This window comes from Micrasema longulum, unplaced genomic scaffold, assembly GCF_059751315.1.
Source record: "Micrasema longulum isolate JH-2025_06_02 unplaced genomic scaffold, ASM5975131v1 h1tg000469l, whole genome shotgun sequence".
NCBI classification, from domain to species: domain Eukaryota; kingdom Metazoa; phylum Arthropoda; class Insecta; order Trichoptera; family Brachycentridae; genus Micrasema; species Micrasema longulum.
Window position 1 is genome coordinate 1,581,905 of NW_028277667.1, and position 17,456 is coordinate 1,599,360.

The following is a 17,456-nucleotide window of genomic DNA, read 5'->3' on the forward strand; positions in this document are numbered from 1 at the left end:
ATACGAATTGTTTCTTGATTCGAACTGTCAGTAGGGTCGCAGTGAGTCACATCTTGCTGGAGGATGTGATTCTATAAAATGCTGCGAACGCCCAGTTGCATTCAACCGGCAACACTACTGACTAGTCCAACTCGTCAGCGTCCACGTTGCGAACCCCGGGCAATGGGATCACACTCATAACGGTGTGATCACAGCAGATAACGAGAGGATGAAAGGCGAGTTTTTGGCGCCTCAAAACCAAAACCAACCAGCTAAGGGAAGGTAACCCGACAGAAAATCCACGAGAGAAGGCAACGGGAAACCACTCTGGTACATCAATAAGCAGTTGTCCTGGCTGCGAAATGTAAAATTAGCGCAGGACATTACATATGCTTTCGCTGTAGTGATCGCCTACGTCGGAAGGACCCGGCAAGGCACTAGAAGAAGAAGAAGATAAATATCTGCAATCCCGGTCCAGTAAAAACCTATTTAATCTATTGTAAGGAAATACATACAATTAAAAACAAAATTAGGTCTAACTAGGGAGGAAATCCAGACTGTCTACAAACATTTGGACATACTCAAAACATTGTTGATTAAACCAACTGGTATAAAAAGAAACATAAAAATTAAAAAATTGCATTCAGGCTTTGCCATTGGTTGAGCTCGATGAATCTCACCCACATTATAAAATATATTTTTATGTTTTTTTACAGGTGCAATCTCTTCTCACCCAGCACGTGACTAAGGAGGGCACATCCGTCCCGGCTACTCCGACCGAATCCTTCCACGCAGACACCCTGGACTTGTCCACCTCTGCCATGTCCAGCCCGGTATCCGGCCGCCAGGTGTGGGACACGGTACTCGGCATGGCGCTCTGCCACAATGTCACACCCGTGTACGAGAAGGATTCCGTTGACTACGGAGCTGGTACATCTTGGAATGACGGGGGTATTTTTTTTTCAATTGCATTTTGTTTTATTTACAAACTATAATTATATCGACAAGGAAAAGGGTAATGACTGATGCACCAAAAGTAAATTTTACAGGAGAGACAATCGAAGATTAATTGAAACATCAGGCTTGGTTTCTCAGCGAAAAGGACATAAAAAAAAATTTAAAACCTTTGAGATTTGGGTGTATTATTCTTATTTTTATTCATAGAGGTGGGGGTCAATGCTATGCAAGCTCCTGGCGTCGCTGTGACCCGTGAAGATCTATTGTGACGGGTTCCCGTGAATAGTTCTCGTCCTCCAAGCCCAGGTCTATAAAGAGCCTGGCTACTGTCTGGAAGGGGAGAGTTTACATTTTGCTAAATCTCCCCCTCTAAGCCCAGATCCGTAAAGTGTCGGGCTATTAGGTAGGGGGCGAGCTCTTTGACATCCTCAGTTTTAACCAGTGGTCCTCTGAGGATGAGGCACCTTTTATGATGTAAAGCATCACATTCACATAGAATGTGTATAGGTGTTTCCTCATCTGCACTGCAGAACCTACTTCTAGAATCGGAAAGGTTCATTCTAGCAAGGTGTTTGTTCAATCTGCAGTGCCCTGGGCGGGCTCTAGTGATAACCCTCACTTGATTTCGACTGAGCTTTATTAGGTCATAAGCAAAACTTTCTGAGCACCCTTTAATCAGTTCCTTCGCATGGTTCTGGCCGGGTATTTTTTGCTAGAGCATTACGCTCTGCTTCCTGGGATGTGGGTGTACAGAAGGATCCTCAAAATTCGATGGGTAGATAGAGTCTGAAATGAAGACGTGATAAGCAGAATGCATAAAAACAAAATCAATAAAAATCTGAAAGTTGCAGTATTTCGGATGCATCATAAGACACCCAGAGAAATATGAGATCCTACATCTCATTGTACGAGGCAAAATCGTGAGCAGAAGGGGGCCTGGGAGGAGAAGAACTTCCTGGCTGAAGAACTTGCGGCAGTGGTATGCCAAATCTTCAGTAGGTCTTTTCCGGTCAGCCATAAATAAAATAATTTTGGCTAACATGATTGCAGATGGCCAATAACAGTCATGCACCCAGAGAAAAAGTTGTTATGTACAAAAACGTTTTTCATTTTGCTTATATGATTTTTTAAAATATATTTCGTTAAAGGCATCAGCTGTTGAACAAATAAATAATATTGAAAAAGTTCTTATTTTCAATGAAATAACTGTTCCTCATAAAAAAAGAGTTCGCTTTTAAGTTTTCAGCAAACAAGGATATCGTATTAATTTTGCATGCTTACATAATTTAATCAAAATAACTACCACGCTAGACATACCTTCTTCACCCTGCCTCCATCACAACTCATTGTCTGCATAGACTGTTGGGGTCAGCTCTACTCGTCCTCAGGCTGTAGGTCCTTCTGTCCTGGACGACATCCCCCAAGCTGTGCCTCGCATCTGGTTATCTCTACACTACCGACCAAATCTCTGGTTGTTATTCGAGAATCGCTTGATTCTCCATCTCAATTGCCTTTCCTCCATCTTACTGTTGATATCTGTGCTCAGCTACCACACTCTACATACCATTACATTACAGCCATTACCAGACAAGTTAGGTAAATGTATATCTTTTATATTTTTCACAGATACAACAAGTTCCGTAGTATCGGAGAGTCGCGGTGGTGCTGTGCCACAACAGCAGCTGTGCGATTACCAGGCAGCTAGTCCTGATGAAGTAGCTTTGGTCAAATGGACCGACAATGTAAGTATAGTCTATAGGCATATGTTACAAAGCACACGAGGAAGTGAAAAATAAAGATTTCACATACAGTTAAATATATTGCTCCTTGAATAATCGTTTTCCCGGATGTGCCTTTTATTTCTTCCAACTCCGAATGAAATTCATACAAATCACACAAAAACAAATCAATCATTTCTCTATCTACCATTTAATCGCATTAATCATTTGAATTACGCTGCCTTATTTACATCTTTTTTACATTTTGACAAAATGTTTGACGGCACTCTTAACAAAGCACATAACATAAAAAAAAAAAACAAACCCTCAAAGAACTAGAACATTTGACATACCTAAGACTCACCATGGACAGACAATTAAAATGGACGAAGCGCATAACTGTCTAATGTATATGAATTGTACTGTTCAATTTGAGGGTAAAAGGTCAACCGCCTTCAATGCGGAATGTGGAGTGAGACAAGGATGTGTGTTGGTACCTACTCTCTTTGGTATTTATTTTTCGGTGCTGCTACACTCAGCATTTAAAGATTGTGAAACCGGGGTGTACCTCCACACTAGGTCAGATGGAAGGCTATAAAACATCGCAAGCCATCACTAAAAGAAGTCAGATACTCATCAAAGATTTGCCATTTGCGGATGATGCTGCTTTTATTGCGCACTCCACGAGGAAAGATCTACAACTTTTGATGGATCTGTTTTCAACAGCGTGTAAAAAAAATTCTATGGAAATAAGTTTGAAAAAAACTGTTGTTTTACGACAAGACACAGATCAGAGGCCAGAAATTAAAGTTGATGGTCAAATACTGCAAGTCTGTTCAAAGCTTTGTTACCTCGGTTCAACAGTGTCTGGAGACTGTTCGTTAGACCAGGAGATCAACTATAGAATAGGAAAAGCTGCTACCACATTTGGGAAGCTCCAAGACAGAGTTTGGAAAAATTATATACTTACCATATTTACCAAATTTATCAAGCCTGTGTACTCAGCGCGCTCCTATACAGCGGTGAAACCTGCCCAACTTACAGATACCAAGAAAGGAAAATCAACGCTTTTCATTTGCGATGTTTGCGGCGTAGTCTTGGCGTGACGTGTCAGAACAAAGTGACAAATGCAGATATACTAACCCGTACTCAGATGTCTTCGGCGATGGCCATCTTAAAAGAAAGACGCCTGCCATGGCTCGGTCATGTGAGTTGAATGGAGGATGGCCGAATACCGAAAGATTTTATGGATGGAGAGCTTTGCAATTTAAAGATGTCTGTAAACGTAACATGAAGACTTTTTGCATTGACGCTGATCATTGGGAAGATCTTGCCAGGGATAGAGATTTGTAGAGAGGAGCCGTAAAGGAGGGAAAAGCGGAGCACGACGACCTCTGGCTGGAAAGTCTAAAGCTTAAAAGACTGCGAGGAAGGCAGCTACCTACTGGAGCCCCCCCCACAACCTGAAAATGTGATAAATGTGGCCGACTGTGCTGGTCCCGTATAGGACTACACAGTCACCAGAAAAGCTGTTTTTCCCAGTCTTCAAGTTAAGTATACATCACCATTGTCTTTCGAAGACGGACGGTTGCCATACAGATAGGATTCTTTTTGTATTATTTCATAAGTTTGTAATAGAAGGCTGTTATTTTTAATGTATTTATGTTCATGTTTATTACAGGCATTTGTGCCGTGTACACAATAAAATAAAAGAAATAAAAAACTTAGCTAGCTATTTTTCGATCAGAAGTGTGAAGATATGAATTTTTATCTTTGTCAGATGGGTGTATCGCTGTTCCAGCGCGATCTCTGGAGCATTTCGCTGAAGATCCGCGCCACTAATGAAATATTGAACTTCCAAATCCTCCACATGTTTCCGTTTACCAGCGAATCCAAGTGTATGGGTATTATAGTACAGGTGAGTGTTCACTCTTACTCTATAAACTGTCCTTGATACAAAAATAAGGAAATCTAGATATATTTTTTAAGGCTCGCAAACTAAAAATATATATAAGACATTGGTAAAAGAACCACAATTTTTAAGCTTAGGTATCTCCGTCAGAGAATGGTCAGATGCTTATGTGTGGTCTGTACTCTTAAATGGAGTGGAATCATTGGATTTTCATTCATGTGGCCCCCAAATCATTGGATGATTTGAGGGTCACATGAACTGAAGTACTCTCTTATGATAAAGAAAATCCATAAGAAGTTTCTGAGATATCTCTACATGAGAGAGTGCGGGTATTATCCTCAGCTCTACCCGACCGAGTTTCTCCAGGGTATGCTTGGCTATAACTGTTTAGAGACTAAAATGAATGTGTACTTGACTACACATTTTTATCGATTGCTGCGCTGTATGATCAATAATTCTGAGATTATGAACATTGGTTTGTATGTTCCTGATAATTACCTAAGACAGCGTCAGCATAGGTTGTTTCATATTCCAATATACAGGACTAACCTGCCTATGGTTATGCCTGTTGGAAAGGCTACCGCTATGCTGAACAACATCGCTCTGGATATTGATCTGTTCCATGTATCCGAACGGGTTTTCCGGAGCAGGATTCTCCTACTACTTTGACATGAGTCTCTTTCATGTATTTTTTTATTTTTTATAATATGTACGTATTGAATATATGTTTGTAATGTATATGTTATATTTAAATAAATTAATTAAATTGAATCATGGACCCTCGAAGTACGTACGTATGTGGGTACACCGTATAATGTTACACATACCGTGGATGGATATGATCAGCAACACAAACGTTCTTCGGAGAGCTAGAGTTTATAGGGAGTTGCTGACAAACATCAAAGTCTGAAAGGTGTCCTGTTTATGTCATGTTCCTAGAGGTGAAAAATATGAGCTATTGCATCCAATCATCAAGGGTAAAAAAGACCGTCGACGCGATGCGGGCCGAAGGCAATATTCTCGAATGGACGGCAATAGGAAGCGTGGAATAGCTATTCCTTACTGCCCAGGACGGAGATGTATATTCCAGAGTGATAGTCAACGTTGGGGTGACCTAGCAAAACACATGAAGAAGATTGTTTTAAAACAGCCACAAGAGAGCACCTGTTCAATTGATCGATGACACACAGACGTACAATGATTCAAGAAGAAACTCAGCGTATTCTATTGGATACAATACATTATATTTTGCAAGACCAACAGTATTACACATAAGACATCTGTCCACATAAAAGCAATGTCCTGGAGTACATTGACTTCATTCCTACCATGGATGAGTAATCTGACACATCCCAATAGCAGGTTTCGGCTGAGCAGAAGTTTCGTCTGAAACTGAAAAAACAGCCGAAACTGGCCAAAGCGAAAACCGAATCTTCGGTCTGTTACCAATCCTGATACTAAAAATAATTTCATATTTTACAATTTTTCATAAATTAGGCTGAACATTGTAATATTAATTTCTGCCAGAATACTTCTCCATTAAGGTAATGATATATCGAATTTGAATGACTTATTTTTTGTCTTCACGTCCGTAATTTATTATTAATTATTTGTACTGTAAGTGTCATATTTCCAATACCGCCCATAGAAATTTCAACTATATTACTTCAATACGTTGTCCAGAACGGTCATTGGTTAAGTTATTGTTCTAACTGCGTGAAGTTGGCGCGGTTGCCTAGAAATCCATGTGTTTATGCCATTTTCAAAATGGTTGTAAGAAAATGTAATTAGCGATATTTATACTTGTATTTGTAATTGTTTATATTATGTAAAAAAAAATCTAACATGACTCTGATCAATCATTGGTCAATATATTGACCGATGAAAAATTTAGTTTTTCTGAAAATATAAAAAATATTATAACATTTGATATTCAAATTCTCAAATAATTCATTTGCCCTATAAAGGGTTAAAGAGTATTGAAAACTTGTGTATTAAAATTATTCACAAATAAGACTATACACAAACTATGCGTGACGCTTCTATTGCGGCATTCGAGTGCGAATGTTTAATATATATATTTGTATTTATTTATTTATATATCAACGGTTCAAAGAACTTTTTACAATAAAAAGTTTTTCAGAAATAATCACAGCAGTGAACAATTCATTGTGTAATATACAATATGAAATATAATTATATAATTCAACTAAATAATTCAAACTAAACAAATTAGTAATTTATTTATATTTTTAAAACTGCAAAAAAGTAAAAAAGAAACATACAAATATAAGATGACTAATAAAAGATAACAAATTGAAGTGAGAAAACCTTAACCCGTTCTAAATATAAATATAGCAAATTAAGAATAATTTATCATAAACATAAAGTGACTAGTATTTAGCTAGGTTATAATGAAAAAGAAAAATAATGCTACAATAAGATTTTATAAATAATACGTTTTTTGGATCAATGTGAAAGCTTACATAATCTTAATAACACCTTTATATATCAGTTGGTTGGAATTTGGCAATGAATATTTGAATAATTTACATAGCGCCATTTGTGTGAAAATCACCTCAAGGCCGCTGTAATATATTATTATGTATTATTTCAGGATAGTGACAGCTCTGAGATAAATTACTATCTGAAAGGAGCTGATGTTGTGCTCGCTCCCATGGTCGGCTCTCCCGATTGGCTGAGGAAACAGAGTGACTTGCTGGCCAATGACGGGCTCAGGACACTGATCTTCGCCAAGAAGAAGCTTTCCATCGAAGACTACAGAACCTTTATGGTTTGTGCAGAATCTTGTAAAACTAATTTTCCTTTTTGTAATTTATAAATATTCAAAGTTATAATTTAGCATATAATTTTTTTTAAATATCACAAAATTTGTGTGGTTTAAAATGCTTGTATTTCTTTTTAAAATTGAGGAACTTAAAAACGAGGTTTTACTCTTATATCATCAAATCGCTCTTCCACTGCATATCCTCTTAAAATATAAAAATAAATATTTTACTTTTATTTACACTATTGTATTTACTCTATGGAGGAATTGTCAGATTGCCAGCACTGAAGCGCTCTTCAGTTTGCAATGCTGGTGCGCACCTAACTTCACACTATATGATTTTCTACTTCATACATGACCTATTATAGCTCGTCGCATTTCTTCCGGTCCATCGTTCACATCCACATGGGGCTCTCATCCTGCTTCAATTATAGTGAATTTCTTTTGATTAATGTTGTGTGATCTAGTGCAGTGATGGCGAACCTATGACCCGCGGGTCAGACACTGACCCACGCAGCGTTTTTAAATGACATTTTAAATCAAGCTTTTTTTTATATCATAAAATTGATGTAACATACATATTAGTTCAATAATATAAAAAACTGAAATGGAGTTTATTAGATACTCAATAATTACTATGTCTGCCCCCTGCATGGGATGTATCAATTAAATCCAAACACAAATTAATGGGGTCATAACTGGAAGCTCTTTCGTCCCCAATTACGACTCATTCTCAAGAAAAACTTCCTTTCTAGCTGGGTAGTTTTAGACTGGCATAAATTGCCAAGCCTCTAGTCCTTAAAATATAGCTTGATTAAAGTGACAGCTGTCAAACTAATGTCAATAGTGATGGAAATTACTGATCACTGATCATGTACCGATCAAATCGATTTTATCAGTTTTTTCATGCAAACATGAAACTCTGTTTCTGAAAATTGATTAAAAAACGCAAAACAAGCCTATTATAGTTTGTTTAATACAATTATTCACCAAAAAATAAGACATTTATACTTTTTTGTGAACATCATCAAATGAATTATTTTTTTATTCGATCAATTTACATTTGTTTTTGCAAAATGATTTAACCTTGTAAGAACATCGTTAATAATAAGGTTTATTTTAGTTTTAAAGCCGATTTTATATATTTATGTTGATTTATATGTCAAGCATTGTATTAAAAAAATAAATTAACATACCAGGTACGAATGATTTTTCGTGTGTCAATATAAATCACTCCTTAGACGTTACTACAAAGTTATGTCATCACTTTTGCTGACAACTGTTATTCTAATCAAGCTATATTTTAAGGACTATAGTTGTCCATTCCATTTCGGTCAATCAGTTTAAAAACCGTTCGGATGCTTGTTTAAAGGAAGAACTTGGACAAAAAGCAGTATACGAGATATAGGCGCATCAGCAAAGGCTGCCTGCCTACAATTAATAATAATAATAAAATGGAAACTAAAACTTTTTAGAGAATTGTAAAAGTGAAAACTAAAAAAAGTAGCTTTTAACCATCTTCCCTCCACCTTTCCAAGTGATGCCACTGAAGTAGTGACTCACGAGTTTGTCACAAAATTTGACACACTTCTCAAAAAGGTTCGTCATCACTGATCTAGTGTTTAACATTTTATAAAAAATATTTCGTAAATCTGCGTTCGTCTTTCCAATCCCGAGTCATTTAATTAGTCAGAATACACGCTGGACCATCACACTACAACTCAAATATTTCAACTTTCAGACAATTTCCTAAATGTCATAAATACATCGTGCCGGAAAAATGGGAATCAAGCAATGCTAGAGATATGCATTAATTTTTATTTATTTAGACTAATAAATTTATATTTGCTTATTTAGGAGGATTACAACAGTGCCCTCGGTAGTAATCACCAGCGGAACGAAAAGATCCAGAGCGCCATGCAGAGCTTACAGCGCGGCCTGCAGATATTGGCCGTCACGGGGGTTGAGGATAAGCTGGCGGACGATGCAGCCGCCACTATCGAGCTGCTGACGAAAGCTGGCATTAAGGTCACTTTTGAAATTAGATTGCACCGAGAGTCCGAAGAACTTTAACAATTTGATCAATTTTCTCAAAATGGCTTTCAATGAGGAAGTTTAGCCGTATGGGGAAAATGGATATAAAAAATGTATGCCCGGAAAAAATTATAGCATTAAATTGTACGGCAAAGTTGATTTTAATAAAAATGAACTCCTACGCATGATGTCACTAGTTCTTCTGAATCAGCCAATGACAAGAGAGTTGTCGTAGATTTACGGTTTACGGTAAGTCGACTGACGAATCAGCAGAACTCATCGTGAAGAAGAGAACTTGAGATGTCACACTCAAAGTAATTAAAAAATACTTGATAAATAAATAAATAGCGCTGATAAAAAAAACTGCTGACCTTCCTCATTATTTCTGGCTTTTGTTTTTCATGTAAAATTAATTAGATCGTGGTTTGGGCATTTGATGAAACTAATCACTGTCGGTACATGTTTGAGTGGTTACGGCCATTTTGAAATTATTAGTTCCAAAAATGACTCCCGGGGATCAGTTTTGCAGAGAGCTGTCACCCATTGTGACTCCTTTACAAACCTCAATGTTATAATTATGATAGCGAGTAAGTTATTTTTGTAGTTAGATTGTAATGTGGGTTTTTAATTTATTTTTGTAAATATATCGTATTGGAAAGATAAGAACTTTTTAAATTGCAATTCCCCAACAGTACAAATTCATACAACTTTTTTTTTATATAAAGAGTTTGTAAAATGGTGTAACATTTACTGTATTTTACTTTTTTTTAAGATGCTGCTGGTTAACTGCAAAAGGATCTCTTTGTGAAGTTATTTATTAATTAATATTTCGAATGTGAAACTGACCCGAGGCTTAGATTTTCCCAAAATTGACAATATCTTTCAATCTAGTGATTTTTTACTCAGGTCATATGTACACATTCTGGCAAGTCATGAACTGGCATATCAGCTCTCGAAGGGAATACTCATTGAGTTTCAGGATACCACGTATAATTCAAGACGATATATTAACCCTCCCTCCCCGGTGCGCGGTGATGTGTAGCTAGTACACATTGCGTCTAATAACTATATTATCTTTATAATTATAATAAATATTGGGTTAAGATTTTCAGTATTCCTCCATTACACATTAACGTATCGACTGAAATAATTTGTTATTAAATAATAAGTACTTATTAGGCGCAAAAAAAGCATTTTATCGGAAATCAGGGATAAATTACAAATATCAAAAGTATACTCTCAGTCACTCACGTAGTCCAGTACTATATAGCTACTCAGTAGCTCTTGGGAAGTTGGCGCGGGTGCACGTTTCGCCCGAGTCGTTAGCGATACCCAATGTTTTTTTCATGTTTTCAGCAGTTAGATTTGAAATATTATCATCTTTGAATTAAATTATGGTCAATTAAAGTCGTTCCCTATAAATATTCCATTTTTAAATCTCTTATTTTTTTAATGTGTAGTGACTACACAGCACCGTAACGCGCGGGCGTATTTAGGACACTAAGGGAAGGGTTAAATAATGAATTTGTATTTTGCTATAACTGGCCTAAATTTTATATGATATTACTAACTATTATTTTGATAATAGATCTGGATGCTGACGGGAGACAAGCCAGAGACAGCGCTGTGTATAGCCAAATCACTTCGCCTCGTGCGACCAGGCGGAGCTGTCTTCCTGTTCGGGAGCTGCAGCAGCCGAGTGGGTGCGCATGCCGAGCTACAACGGCTGCACTCGGCGGGCCCCGGCGAGGCGCTCATCATAGGCGGAGACAGCCTGGACGTAAGTGCTACTCTATCTAGTGTTTTGGCTGCGAAGTTCGACGAGTTACTTGGACATATTTCTCCCTTAGCGAGAGGGGAAATTTTTAAGAGAGATATCAAGAACACTGTTCACTGTTTTTGGATAAACTAAAAAAACTAGTAGCGAAAAGGCTTAATTTTTTTGTTTTTTTACAATATACACAAGAGGTAAAACATAGTATTAAAAAAATAAAGGATAATTACATAGCAATGAAATACATATTAACAGTAAAAATAGTAAAACAAAAAATCTCACAAAGTCATGGCCTGTTCGTGGGTATACAAGAAATGTTTACGAATTTTCGCTCCTATAAAAAATAGACAGGCATAATATTGTCGTGTAATATAAGAAAGAGAAAAGAAAATATTCTGTATAAGATTATAAGGTACTTTTTTATTTTATAGTAATTATTAAAGGGCAACACAATGTATCATAGAAAAAAAGAGTTAATGTGTTTAGTTTGAATCCAGGAAAGTGCGTGTTTTTTAAAAGAGAGAAAATTTTGAAAGTTTGTGATCAATGAAATATTATCAGTAAAAAAGAATTAAACATTTTTGGGCCTATAAAATATAGATAACTCTGTGCTAGCCTTGTTTTACAATGTGGCGTTTCTAACACATGATTCCTTCTTTGACTTGATCTATTAGAATTCCTTGTTTTTTGGTTCTGAAATATAAATTTTAAACATTGAAAACAATATATTTGTCTTATATCTAAAAGTTTAACTTTATTTTAAGTTCAATGTGCAACTCGTGCATGGTAAAATAAAATTCCCCTGATTTTAACATTTTATCATTCGTCCCTTATAGCATTTTAAATATCCGCCTATAATTAATGAATTTTTAAATATACGTTAATCTCTGTATCGGCTCAATCAATAACTGTGTCTGTCGCCCAGTGCTGCCTCCGCTGGTACTACGCGGAGCTGGCCCTTTTGGCGCTGCGCTGCTCCGCTGTCGTGGTGGCGCGCTGCTCGCCTACGCAGAAGGGGCGCGTCGTCGAGCTGCTCGGGCGCCACACGAAGGGCTCGACCTGCGCCGTGGGCGATGGTGGCAACGACGTGCCTATGATCCAACGTGCGGATATAGGTAAGCCACTACTGGATTATATCTTTTATTTATTATTTTAATTTTAAATTATAATTCCAAAACGTACACATCATGAGAGAATTCTACGGATGGTTAGTACAAACTGCCAGTAAGTAAAATGAAGATTGAGATGTGTTTTAGCCAGGGGCGAACCGTGGAAAGAAGTGATTATGCGCAGCTTGCCATTATATGTATTTGACAAACCATAATAATGTTTTATTGTAACTTTATTTACAGAAAAACAAATAAATACTTACTATTTATGTTATGTATTATAGCAACACTGAGTAGGTACTTGTCTGGATAAATATGATCTGTGCATAAGTGTAAAGTCAAAGTGTTTTTACAACAATAATAAAGAGTACTTGATAATGACCCAACATGGGATAACTTAGTGTATCATTAATTATTCAAACATTACAATTTATTTTAAAACATTTCCACTGCTTGTATTTTTATCCTAATACAAATATTAATATTAATAAAGTGCCCCCAGCGCCTGCGATGAGCCAAGAAACTAGCCGACTATTCCAGCTTATTTTTTTGTACAAATAAGTGTACTATATTTTGAATGTCTTATAAGGCTGTAGTTTGGTCAAACGAACGCAAAATTAAGAATTAATACAATTTTGCCATTTTAAAATGAATGTTTTTTTCTTAATCGCGCAATAATAAAAAATTAAAAAACAAACTTAGGTATCTGGGATCTCAATAAAGACTAAGTATTGAACTAAAATTTGTTGTAATAATTTGAAGATAATAAATTGAACATGAAAGTGGCCGCAGCCAAATTTTATTTTTTTGTTTCTGAAAAGAAATACAAGCATTTTAAATCACATACGTTTTTGTGACATTTTTCTTTTTTTCTACTTAAAATTATGCCTTCGGTAATACTTTAAAGAAATAAAATTTATTGAAATACTTTAGTTGAAACCTTTTTTTATAGAATTATTTTCTCCTTTTTTGAAAAAAGAAGATAATTCTGGTTGTAATATTCAATTTAAAACAATATCTTATTGACTTTTTTATGACCTTCAGACCAGGATTACCGAAAACGATTAGGGCTGGTCTGAACCTTATATAACATAACCTTATAAAAATCAGTATTAATTTAATCGGGTTGTGGTCCTTTTATTGTGGATAACTTATATAGCGCCATTTTCGTAATAAAATACCTCAAGGGCGCTTTACATGGTGATTCTACTGTTAAGTTAATTTAATTGAAGCTTTAAATTTGTAATTTGATTAAAATAATTTATTTTGTTGTCACGTGCTACGGATTTATTCAAATGATTTAGAGAACAAGTGGGTTTTAAGTTTTTTCCGAAACATCACTTCACTTTCACAGCCTCGCACCTCTGCTGGGAGAGCATTCCATGCCATAGGGCCTGCGACCGCAAATGCGCGCTCACCAAATTTAGTGCGCTGTTTGCGTAGAGGTATAATAACTTTTCCTCTCGCCGTAGACGTAGCTGATCTAAGCGTGAGACGCCTGTCAGCTAGTTCATCTGGAATGCATAGTTCCCTTAGATATTCCGGAGCCGAGTTGTGCAGTGACTTATACATAAGCCAACAGAGTTTGTATTCGACCCTCTGTGGAAAACGTAGCCAGTGTAGTTCCCGAAGTAGTGGAGTGATATGACTGAACTTAGAGATTCCGAAAATAAGTCTCGCTGCGGCATTCAATACAGATTGTAGGCGAGTCATTTTGTTCATTGGTAGACCTGCATAGATACCATTACAATAATCGACTCTAGACACTACAAACGCATTTATTAATTGACGGGCGGCATCAACCGGCAAATTTTTGCGTATGCATTTAATTTGTCTCAGCTGGTAGAAGCATGAACTTATCGTTCTACTAATTTGAGCGTCAAGAGATAGGTCAGAATTGAGTAAAACTCCCAGTAGTTTAACGGTGGGTAAAACGGCACTCCCTACATTGGGTAGAGCCGTATCCTGGATCAAATTCTGTCGTCTGGCTGAAGCCACCCACAGTTGTTCAGTTTTTGATGGGTTTAATGTTAGTCTGTTTTCAGCCATCCAGTTTCCTATTTTCTTGATGCATCCATCAATTAAATTGACAAGCACACTTCTCTCGCCTGGTTTGCAATAAAAATAAATCTGCGTATCACCTGCATAGCAGTGCGACCACAATCCACATTCTTTGATAATGTTCTCTATATCTTTAGTGTAAAGGAGATAGAGAAGTGGTCCGAGTACTGACCCTTGAGGCACTCCTGTAGACACCCGAAAGTTGGTTGAGCTTTTACCCTGGAACACGACTGCATATTCTCTTTTATTAAGATATGAACTGAACCACATATGTGCCTGATCACGGATACCATAAGTTTTCTCCAGACGTTCAAGCAAAATATTATGGTCTACAGTATCAAATGCAGCACTCATGTCCAGAAGAGCCATCAACACCAGATTACCAGAGTCCACCGACGTTATAATGTCAGACAGTACTCTTATCACTCCCGTCTCCGTGGAATGAAAACGTCGGTATGCCGATTGCCTTACCGAAAATAAAGAATTCCGCTCGATATAGTTAACGAGCCTGTGAGAAACTATTTTTTCTAGTATTTTTGATACGATGGGAAGATTTGAAATAGGGCGAAAACTGGAAAGATCTTCCACATCTAGTTGGGAATTTTTTAAAAGTGGAGTTACATTTGCTTTTTTTATGGCTCTCGGAACAATGCTGCGCTCCATGGATGTATTAAATAAATCTGTGAAAAATGGAGCTAATACGTTAATGCATTTTTTCAAAAGCCATGTTGGCATCGGATCTAATATACATTGTTTGTTGGGTAATGCCGCAACAATTTTTTTAACCTCATTTATAGACGTTGGTTCAAATTTACTGAATTTTTGAAGGGCATTATCTAAAATTACAGGTTTTTTCGCTGAACTACACGCCAGTCTGATTTTTTCGACTTTATTTGTAAAAAAGTCGGCAAAATCAGTGGCAGTAGCGCTTGTGTTAGATGTCTCTGCTATACAGTCACCACGAACAGATTGAAGGCTTCGCCAGAGTTGTTTTGGAGACTTTTTCTGTTCAGTGATTTTTGTACACCAGAAACTAGATTTTATTTCTTTTATAAATGTCCTATAAGAGGCTTGCATATCTAACCATATTGATCGGTCCAAAGTTGACAGTGTGTTTCTGTATTTGCGTTCTAGACGTCTTAGCTCTTTCTTTTTGAGTCGACAATTTTCGTCAAACCATGCATCAGATTTCCTTTTTCGAATAGTTTTCGTAGTAAATGGTGCATGTTTGTCTATCAGGTTAGATAGTACCTCATTGTACAACCCAACCAATTGATCGACGTTGTTTGAGCGACGGTCAATGTCCGGACCAATCAACGATGTCAGAAGTTCGGATTTAAAATGTTCTAAATTTAATTTTCTCCATGGCCTTGATGCGAGTGTTTTGTAAGTTGGTGTTGGTTTTTGGATATTAATTTTACAGTGCACTAATCTGTGGTCTGAAAGTCCGATGTCTGTTACAAAAACTGTGATTTTTTTATCACAATTCCGTCGTATTATAACATCAAGTGTACCTCCCGCATCATGTGTAGGGGTATTTACTTCTTGTGAACAATCGAAATCACTTAAAAGTGCATTAAAACGAACCGATTCTGAATCCGTCTTGCGGTCGAAACGAATGTTCAGATCTCCAGTTACGTATGTTACTTCTGTACGAGTGATGGCCCATTCAAGTAAAGATTTTATTTCCGAATAAAATTTCCGAGGTGGTGCTTTAGAACCTGGTCTATAGATTGTGATTAAGGTAAAATGGTTGCTGCCTGCGCTAACCCTACAGCCAATGCATTCAAAAGTTGTGTAGAGTGGTATTTTAATTTTTGTTAATTTAAGCTGATTTTTTGTTAGTACAATAATTCCACCGTGGTTCGTCCATGTTATATTATTTTTCTTATGAACGGTTTCAATGGATGGTTTCCGTGCCTCTTCAATAACATTGAAACCCTTACTACGAAGTAGATTAATGGTAACAGAATTATGGTCTTCATGCCAAGTTTCCGTTAATGCAAGAACGTCTAGATTATTATCGTTAATTATGTTGGGGATATCATCAATTTTATTTCTGATTGAACGTACATTCCATGTACCAAGTGAAAGAGGACAAGGTGTGTTTGCGTTTCTATTTATTTTTACGTGTTTAATTGTTTTTGGTTGATTTTTATCTTTATTTAAATATGTGACTTGTGACTTAGAAATCTGATTAATAAAAGTGTTATTTGTGTTATCAACTGTGTTTGTTTTATTTTTATTTTTTATTTTTCTTCCCCCACGACATCCTCTATATTTCTTAAATAGATTTGAAACTTGTCCTGAAGAAATTAAATTATATTTATATACTATATCGATAACATGCTGATCTAAGCGTTCTTTTACATTTTTAAACTGAAGCAATGAGTCTGTTGTGTAGGTAATGTAAGGTAATGAAGAGACTCCTTTGCACATGCCTTAACTTTAGAGAATCGACAAATTGTTAACAATTTTGTCGACATATCATAAATCAAGTAAGGGTATTTGTAACTTCCCTCAAGGGTACGGAGTGGCGGAGTGATGAACATGTGGCAGTTCTCTGTCCGCTATCCCCGTCCACGTGCTCGTCTTAGGTTCCGGTGGCTCACGAGTCCGATGGTTTAGTACGCACAAAACTCAACTGAACTAACACTAGCGATAGAAAATTACTTTATAATTTAGTCAAAATACGCGGATGTACAAACAAAATAAACTATTTTATTCACTTAAACTGAGGTAATAATGCTAATAAATTATTTGATACAGAATACGGATTTTAGAAAGTCAGATTTCTTTAGAAAAAATATTGTTTTTTGAGGAGCGAGTAAAAACACGTCAGGCCGCTACAGAGCGCCAGAGACCTAGTGTCTCGGACTCACGGATTAAAGGTCCGTGGTTCGAATCCCACTCTGCCCCAACTTGATTCCCATTTTCTTAAAGTGTGTTATTTACAAAATGGCCCTTAAAATTAAATATTTGGGTAAATCGTAAGAATGCAAATATTTCATCAAAAAATAAAAATAAATAGTTTTTACAAAATTATTTTTTTTTAATTATTTTTTATTCATTAGGGTTACTTATAATAAACACACCACATTTTTCATATTCACGTCCCTGCTTG

The 17,456-nt window shown here is 36.5% G+C and overlaps 1 protein-coding gene across 1 annotated transcript in view; it reads left to right on the plus strand.

The window, feature by feature from the left end:
- The window catches only part of LOC148281384 (putative phospholipid-transporting ATPase IIB), a 44,112-nt gene that overhangs the window by 18,483 nt on the left and 8,173 nt on the right, over window positions 1–17,456 (plus strand). The window contains exons 8-14 of the mRNA XM_088226882.1: window positions 696–930; window positions 2,563–2,678; window positions 4,435–4,572; window positions 7,184–7,360; window positions 9,212–9,382; window positions 10,977–11,168; window positions 12,088–12,277. Coding sequence (XP_088083008.1) covers window positions 696–930; window positions 2,563–2,678; window positions 4,435–4,572; window positions 7,184–7,360; window positions 9,212–9,382; window positions 10,977–11,168; window positions 12,088–12,277 — 1,219 coding nt within the window. The remainder of the gene's footprint in view (window positions 1–695; window positions 931–2,562; window positions 2,679–4,434; window positions 4,573–7,183; window positions 7,361–9,211; window positions 9,383–10,976; window positions 11,169–12,087; window positions 12,278–17,456) is intronic.